Source organism: Cyphomyrmex costatus, unplaced genomic scaffold, assembly GCF_001594065.2.
Source record: "Cyphomyrmex costatus isolate MS0001 unplaced genomic scaffold, Ccosl1.0 scaffold932, whole genome shotgun sequence".
Classification (NCBI taxonomy): Eukaryota; Metazoa; Arthropoda; class Insecta; order Hymenoptera; family Formicidae; genus Cyphomyrmex; species Cyphomyrmex costatus.
In genome coordinates this window covers 113,822-121,724 of record NW_017280520.1, presented here as the reverse complement: position 1 = coordinate 121,724, position 7,903 = coordinate 113,822, and the positions used below count along the sequence as shown (strand labels likewise).

General features: G+C 42.5%; 3 protein-coding genes across 4 annotated transcripts in view; 2 read left to right on the top strand and 1 right to left on the bottom strand.

Annotated features, from left to right (window-relative positions):
- Atac2 (Ada2a-containing complex component 2) overlaps nucleotides 1-1,737 on the top strand; it is a 3,582-nt gene extending 1,845 nt beyond the window's left edge. The window contains exons 4-7 of the mRNA XM_018550136.1: nucleotides 50-271; nucleotides 361-672; nucleotides 757-1,275; nucleotides 1,382-1,737. Coding sequence (XP_018405638.1) covers nucleotides 50-271; nucleotides 361-672; nucleotides 757-1,275; nucleotides 1,382-1,737 — 1,409 coding nt within the window. The remainder of the gene's footprint in view (nucleotides 1-49; nucleotides 272-360; nucleotides 673-756; nucleotides 1,276-1,381) is intronic.
- A 221-nt stretch (nucleotides 1,738-1,958) lies between these two features.
- LOC108781990 (dnaJ protein homolog 1) lies at nucleotides 1,959-5,258 on the top strand. 2 transcript variants are annotated; one of them, XM_018550134.1, is made up of 2 exons: nucleotides 1,959-2,144; nucleotides 3,292-5,258. In XM_018550134.1, the coding sequence occupies exon 2, from the start codon at nucleotides 3,305-3,307 to the stop codon at nucleotides 4,355-4,357; it is 1,053 nt and encodes a 350-aa protein (XP_018405636.1). In that variant the 5' UTR covers nucleotides 1,959-2,144; nucleotides 3,292-3,304; the 3' UTR covers nucleotides 4,358-5,258. The 2 variants fall into 2 exon arrangements, with proteins under 2 accessions (XP_018405636.1, XP_018405637.1); XM_018550135.1 differs by lacking the exon at nucleotides 1,959-2,144 and adding an exon at nucleotides 2,749-2,758.
- Nucleotides 5,259-5,649: 391 nt separating this feature from the next.
- The window catches only part of stl (ADAMTS metallopeptidase stall), a 2,923-nt gene continuing 669 nt past the window's right edge, over nucleotides 5,650-7,903 (bottom strand). Inside the window, exons 3-5 of the mRNA XM_018550114.1 lie at nucleotides 7,063-7,799; nucleotides 6,620-7,005; nucleotides 5,650-6,539 (exon numbers count right to left, since the gene is read on the bottom strand). Of these exons, the coding sequence (XP_018405616.1) occupies nucleotides 5,725-6,539; nucleotides 6,620-7,005; nucleotides 7,063-7,799 (1,938 nt within the window). The 3' untranslated portion in view covers nucleotides 5,650-5,724. The remainder of the gene's footprint in view (nucleotides 6,540-6,619; nucleotides 7,006-7,062; nucleotides 7,800-7,903) is intronic.

The following is a 7,903-nucleotide window of genomic DNA, read 5'->3' as shown; positions in this document are numbered from 1 at the left end:
TATATATATATATATATACACACACACATATATGTAAATGTTTTTTTAGATAGCAAAATAATATCGGATAGAAAGAAATTTAGTGGTACAAAATTACCTTGCAAGTCACTGGACAGTCCTGCACCGTCAGATTCCAGTCTCTCGATCGGAGAGGATAGCAACTGTAGTGGAGAACTATTTAAAAATAAAGGTTCCCTGATGTATTCCCATGCATACGTTCAACCTACAGAGATACTATCTAATTTTTTATTGGAAGAGGATGAGCCAAATGGTACATAATAGAAACAGCGCGTAATAAACATAACATATACGCATGCACGCACGCACACATATATAAATTAAGAGAATTATATCTTTTAGATGTGGATATCGAGAATAATGTAATGTCACACAATGATATCGAGCTTCCATCCATCTCTGATTTAATACGTGACTGTCAATATGAAAGCAACAATTTTCATTTGACACAACTTATGGACAACTGCGACTGGTTGTGCAATACAAGTACTTTATCGTCAAACTGTAGTGGCGACGAAATTAAAAGAATCAAGGAAGAAGAATACGACGAGGACAGTAATGACAGTCCAGTTTCCGTACAAGAGCAGCCTCCAGTTTCTTTATTTAACCAAACAAAGCATCGTCAACGACCTTGGTTAAAATCTTCCGTCAACAGTAATTATCCTTTATCGCGAATTGCATATGTACATGCATATGTACAACAAATACAAAATACACACACAAATATATACATTTCAGATGAAAAAATATCACGCATGACTCATCAAGAAGAAGTATATTTGTTGCAAAAGATCAGTAAGACTAATCTGGATGAAGCCCCGCCTGCTGTTAGAAGACTATACAGAAAATTAGCAGTACGGAAAACGAAACGAGAGTATGGACTTCCTTTGCTGGACGTCGATTGTTTCGGATCTAAATCGGGAGCTTTCGTAACGCCGTCGAGAAACAATGATCGGGTATTAGATCGATTTTTTAACGATGATCTAGGATGTATTTTCGAGCATAGATTGCAGGGTTACAATGAACCTACATCTGTGCATAGTCCGTACACAAATAGACTTTTGAAGCCATTTATTAGACGAGATACTAGTTGTCAGCCATTATGGTTAAAAGTTATGGAAGAATTAAGCACGAAGGTAAATAAGGATGATCCACAATGGAAGCCTAGGGCATCCATCGATTATTCCTACATCAGACCACAACACATTCCGGCCATCAATAGTCTCTGTTGTCAGTTCTTTTGGCCTGGTATAGATTGTAAGTGTATATTGTAGATAAAAATGTATAACTATATCTTTATACCTATATAAATTATCAAAGATATTAAAAAGCTTTATAATTCTTGTTTATCTCTATATTTTAGTGACCGAATGTTTGCAGTATCCAGATTTTACGTGCGTAGTGCTGTATAAAAAATTGGTCGTAGCCTTCGCGATATTGGTACCATACGTTGGCTACAATGAAGCCTACATCTCATTTCTTTTTACACGTCCGGAGTGGCGGAAATCTGGCATCGGCACTTTCATGCTGTATCACTTAATACAAACCTGTATGGGACAAGACGTGACGTTACATGTGTCGGCCACGAATCCCGCTTTGATATTGTACCAAAAATTTGGTTTTAAAGTGGAAGAGTTTGTTCAGGACTTTTATGACAAATACATGCCGCCAAATTCGCGAGAATGCAAGCATGCTTTGTTTTTACGTTTAAGTAGGTAATCTTGATGAATAAATTCAAAAATCAATCTTTCTCTCTCTCTCTCATTTTTTCTTTGTGCCCCTATATGCGAGATGTCTTTGTTAATCGTAAGAAAAAAATGCGAGAAGGATAAGATTCAAAACTGGCGCGGCAAGTCGCACGTCATCGAGGATTGACGTCATCGAGGGAGCGCTGCGAAACTGGCGTCGATTCATTCTCGAAAGTTCCGGAAGCTGCTAGATGGAAAGTTTATATATATATGGATTGCGAGGTTACGCGACAGTTTAGTACAGCTTGGTACGCGCATCGTGAGTTTGGATCCGTTTGTGATCATTCTTTGTCAACTATCGCGAACGTCGTACGTACCGTACATTTGGAGTGCTGCGCGAAATATATATACGTGAGGCATAATTACAGGATAGAGATAGTAAGTGATCGACAAAATTACAGGCAATTACGAGGCTTTAAGGGGAAAGGAAAAATCACGGAATAACAATGTCAGAGTATTCGTAACCTTGTGACCCGTTTGCGAATCGATCGCGCATTTTCCTTACGGTTTATCGCGTACATACTTTTCCTTCCCTCTTGGCCTTTCGTCGGGATCGATTTCCCGCGCGTGGAAAATGCGAGAGACGGAACGACGACAATGGCAACGACACGGAACTTAAATCTAAGGGTGGGGTATTTATTTTTGCGTTGCAGCTCGAAACATTCGTCGCGTATTCGCGGTCATCATTGCCAGAAATAGATATCGGTGATACGTACGTGGGTGTGTTGGAGCGCTGCTTCTCGACGGTTCTCCTTTTTCCGAGATCGCTCGAGATTCGAAAAGAATGGCAGGAAGGGCAGGGAATTCACGCGGACGCCTTCCCGCTTTTTATTCGCGTGTCGCGCGACGCTTTTCGTTCGATCGCTTACTTTACACGATATGACAAATTGGGACGCACACGCGCGTGCCAATGCACGTCCGTGAGAGAGCGAGCGAATTTACGAATCGTAGCTTGCTCGTCCTTCTGTCTCTTCTCATTTCATTTCAACGCTGTGAGTGTTTTATCGTGCCGATAACGAGAGTGTGATACGACGAGGCCACGCGCACGTGACTCGTAGACAGTAAACTCTAGTTTCTGAGCTATAATAATACATCAGTAGCAATATATTGAAGCCAGTTTGAAAAGCACACAGCTTTATACTTCGCAAGGAAATGGATTTTTCAAGTCATTTTAATTCTTATAAAATAAAATCATTCATTGCATTGAAGAAGGGATATGTAATGGTTTTCTGTATACTACTGTTTTTAAAAATGTATATTATGCACTTTTTGATAAAGAAAAACTTATGCAGATTTCTAGACAGTAGTTAGGCATAGGACCCTTTGTTCATCTCTTTGTCTCACCCACTGTTTTCTTATAGGTTTGTAGAGGTCTTGTCAAAAGGAATTGAAATAATCATGCGATTTTTTATCTCTTTCTCAGATAATGAGACCTTTGGTCTAAATCTGGGCGTAATTTTGTTTTTGTCAAAGAGCGTATAATTAGGGAGATTAATATGTATAACAATACAATACACTGTTTCAGAACCAGCAAGGGGATGGGAAAGGATTACTACAAGATACTTGGCATAGCCAAGGGAGCGAGTGATGAGGAGATAAAAAAGGCTTACAGAAAGTTAGCCTTACGATATCATCCTGACAAGAACAGAAGCCCTGGTGCTGAGGAAAAATTCAAGGAGATAGCCGAGGCATATGAGGTGTTGTCGGACGCGAAGAAGAGAGAAGTTTACGATAAATTCGGCGAGGAGGGGCTGAAAGGTGGTGCCTCAGCCAGCGGAGGTGGAGGAGGTGCCACGTACACCTTCCACGGCGATCCCAGGGCAACGTTCGCTCAATTCTTCGGTTCAGCCAGTCCCTTTCACAACTTGTTCGAGTTCGCTGGTAACCGTGGCGGAGGATTCGCCTTCCACGATGACGACATGGATATTGACATGGATCCCTTTGGACTGGGTAGCATGGGACCACCGCGACAAGGCGGCGCTTTTAGGTCGCACTCGTTTAACTTTGCGAGCCCGACTACTAAAGTGTCTGGCAAAGATCGTGCCCAAGATCCGGCAATCGAGCATGATTTGTACATCAGTCTCGAGGAGATTCTGCGAGGTTGCACGAAGAAGATGAAAATATGCAGACGGGCCATACAGCCAGACGGTAGCACGAAGAAGGAGGATAAGCTTCTCACCATCAATGTGAAACCAGGCTGGAAAGCTGGTACGAAAATCACTTTCCAGAAGGAAGGTGATCAATCGCCGAGGAGGGAACCTGCAGACATTGTCTTTATCATCAGGGACAAGCCGCATCCACTGTTCAGGAGAGAAGGCAGTGACATCAGATATACGTGCAAACTGAGCTTGAAGCAAGCTTTGTGCGGTGCTATTGTCGAAGTTCCTACGCTAACCGGCGAAAAGATATCTTTGAATTTAACGAGGGAGATTGTAAAGCCGATCTCGGTCAAGAGGTTCCAAGGATATGGTCTACCTTTCCCGAAGGAACCGTCGCGGAAGGGCGATCTTCTCGTGTCGTTCGATATCAAATTCCCTGAAACTTTAACACAAAGCGCCAAGGATATATTGTACGATACGTTACCCAATTGAGCTCGTATTAATGATCGAAAAAACACGAACGCGTATGAAATGTTGTTGCAATTTCATATATTTAATCTTCTCGATCAGCAAAGTACGGATACGTTTTCATGTGCGTTCTAGTACATGGAGAGAGTAGCGATAATGACATTGACGATGTTCGACAAGGACGACGAGGACGATGACAGTGACGATGACGATAATGACTACGACTTTGATGGAACGCAATCGAGAACGATTAAATATTCCCGCGCGCGCGCGATTTGCTCTTTAAGAGGCCAAATCAAATAAGATATGTACCCTTTTCGATGTCACATCGATATTCAATTCAGTTGAAATTCAATGAATTGGTGTCTACACGTAGCGTTGGTCTCAACTAAAGACGTCAAGAGTAAACACACACAGATATAAATACATTAAATTATATTATAAAATGAGAGAGAATCTGTTATATCGCTAATTTCACGTGGTTGTGTGTCTGAATTACTTTATTTTCTTCATTATACATATGTGCAAGTATGTGTGGATGTGTGTGCGTGTGCCTAGGGATATATATATAGTATGTACGAAGGCTGTAAGATAACGCAGGTACAATATCAGAAATTTTATTCGTTTTATTTAAACCGAATTTAAACGAGAAAAAAAAAGAGGAAAGAACGGTGAGAGAAAGATTTCAGATATTGCGACAAGTCTGTACATCATTTTCGTCGTACGTACACTATCGAAAGCCTATTCTACAATTGTTATTTAAGCGTAGTTGTGAATGGTTGCAATTATAAGAATTCAAAGTCAAATACAAGAAGAGACTACTTTAACTACGATTGGTTAATTCTTGTACATGATTATACAACTATTACTTACACACTTATAGAATGGGCTTAGTATAAAAAGAGTTTTTGTTTACATTAAATATTGCAAGACAACCTGACGAATGAATATATAATGAATATATAATATAGACTCGATTGTTTTTTTTATATCGAGTCAGTATCCCTCGTTATGTAATTGCTCCTAAGTTTAATGATTGATTAATTATTTGTACGCTAAATATAATACGAGAAATATTAAGTTATACGATACACATCTTCTTTATTACCCTCGATTCTCCGTTCCGCTCCTATGGAAATACGAATATAACATCGGGACAACTCTTAAAATAGACGGTGAAGTGGATGACGTCATCGCTCTCTCGTCCTATCTCTCGAGTGCTTTCGAGACACCTCGTACGAATCGGGAGAATATGCGTCCACTTTACGCAGCAGTCTACTTTCCTCCTTGTCTTGCAATATAAGTGACCTTGTCGCTCGATCGACTAATAGCTATCGATCCTTTTTCCACGTTCATCTGTATCGTCTTTCCCCTTTAATGTTAATGCTGTATTAATAATTGTCAATAATAGGATAAAGTAATGCAGGTAATTCGATATAATCCTTATCGATCCATTCGTCTTCGCCGAACGGAGAAGCGATGCCGCGTGATACAGAAGTCAGCAAAGGTACACCGTCTGGACCTGATGTCAGGTACTTGATGACACTTAATCGATCGGCGAAGCCAAGTCGATTTTGTGCATTTTGCGGCCCCAATTCCTCATTGTCGTCCTCGTGCCGATAAATCTCCGGCAATTTTTTATCGAATCGAAAGTTTTCCGGCAGACAGTGATGCTGACGGCAGAAGTAATCTTGGCCCTCTTCAGCGTGACACCACGTTCCATCCGGAAAGTACGGGTCGAGTCCGATGTCGTTTAATTCGACGCGTGGCGCGTAATAAGCGGCAATGTCCTTCCGCCGACAAAATATAGCACAGGCCATCCATGGCTTGTCGGCTTCGTGAGCCGCCTGCAATCCTTTCGCCGTGCCGTCCAATTTGGGTAGTCTTTCGCCGAAAAGGCTACATTTCAGGGTGGCAAACTCGTCGACAGTCCTGCGTTTCTTTTTGCAAAGTCTCTCATCCTTGCACAGCAGGACGTCGTAATACAGCCCTTTGCAATCCCCCGCCGTTCTCAGGCGGTGTCGATTCTCGCAGAATCGCCGTCTAACTCGAGCGCCTTTGGATCTCTGTAAACAACCGCTATTACAGGAACCTTCCTTCCATTCGCTCCAGCTACCTTTCTGGCTATCGGACGATTCCGGGACAGGTGCGGGAACGGGTAGACATTCTCCACCGCGACATTCTCTACCGAGCGCGCATCGAGTCCCTGTAAAAAGGAAAGAAATTATAATTAGTTTGCCGAACGCTAACAGACTTACTCGTATGATATACTTATGTTACAGGTACCGTCCAACGCTGGTCCTGCGAAATAATATCCACTCCTGTGAGGCGTTTCACATTGCAAAGACTGACAAGCCTGATACAATGTAACAACGTCCGCGTCTTTGTCACGTAAAAGTAATTCGCATTGCCTCTTGGCGGTCCATTCTCTTCCAGGTAAATCGCGATATCGCAAATGATTGTACGCATCCGAGAAGTTTCGTGGTTCCGGCTGATCCAAGAGACACCGTTTCGTTTGCGAAAGCATCTCGGCCACCTCACGACTACAATCGGACCAAACCGTCTCACCTCGAACGCCTCTACTGGGTGACATTATGTATCCGTCCTTTGGACACGCATTGCCACTTGAATCGTGTGGCATTCCTAAACTTTCAAACAAAAAGATCATCCGAGCGTCAACACCTACATATCGTATCGCTTACTTATTGACTAAATTATATATGGCTTACTTGTGACCAATTTCATGAGCGGCGATATAAACCGAGGTAAAGCCCGCGGACGGATACGGCTTTCCAAGTTGGTCCGTAACTCCCAATTCTGCTATCACACAGGAATAACGTGGGATGCATAGACCGCCGACGGCGGCTAATCCCATGGTGGCACCGTTCCTCCTTCCGTTTTCGATCGCGTAAAGATCCAGTCCAGTTACATAGAGGCCCATGTCCCAGTGATGGAAATGAGTGTCTTCTGGAGGATTGCGAGCGTTCGCGTAATAGCAAAACGAATCCAACAAGCTACCTCTCTCGCCGCCAAAATGCGGTAGATCAACTGGCTGTCTCTGAATAATGTCTAAGCGTATCAACGAGATGTCGATTGGAACACCGAGACTCGGATGATGATACAGTGCCTGAATACCATTGACGTACGCTAGCAACATGTCACGAATCTTCTCATCGTCTCCATCAAGGAAAGGCGAAAATAAACGATACGCAGCCTCATCGAAGAAGACTGCCAGTTCTAATGTCAAATTTTCTTTTGTATCTCGTATTAGGCGTCGTTTCGTTTCAAGATCTGGATTGATGAGCGGTGATCTCGACGGTGATCGCTTAACCACGTGAGGGTCACCCAACAGAAGATCAGCTTCTTCTTTAACATAATGGTCATCGATGAGTAACGGTGAAGATGCGAGGCCCTTTCGCAAAGGTGTGATCTCCAATGTAACGTTTTCCAGAAAGATGAGTCCGTGCTACCTCCAACAGAGATGCATTTTTTATTTTACATGCACATCCTTATATGAAAAGAGAGCGAGAGAGAGAGAGAGAGAGAGAGAGAGAGAGAGAGAGAGAGAGA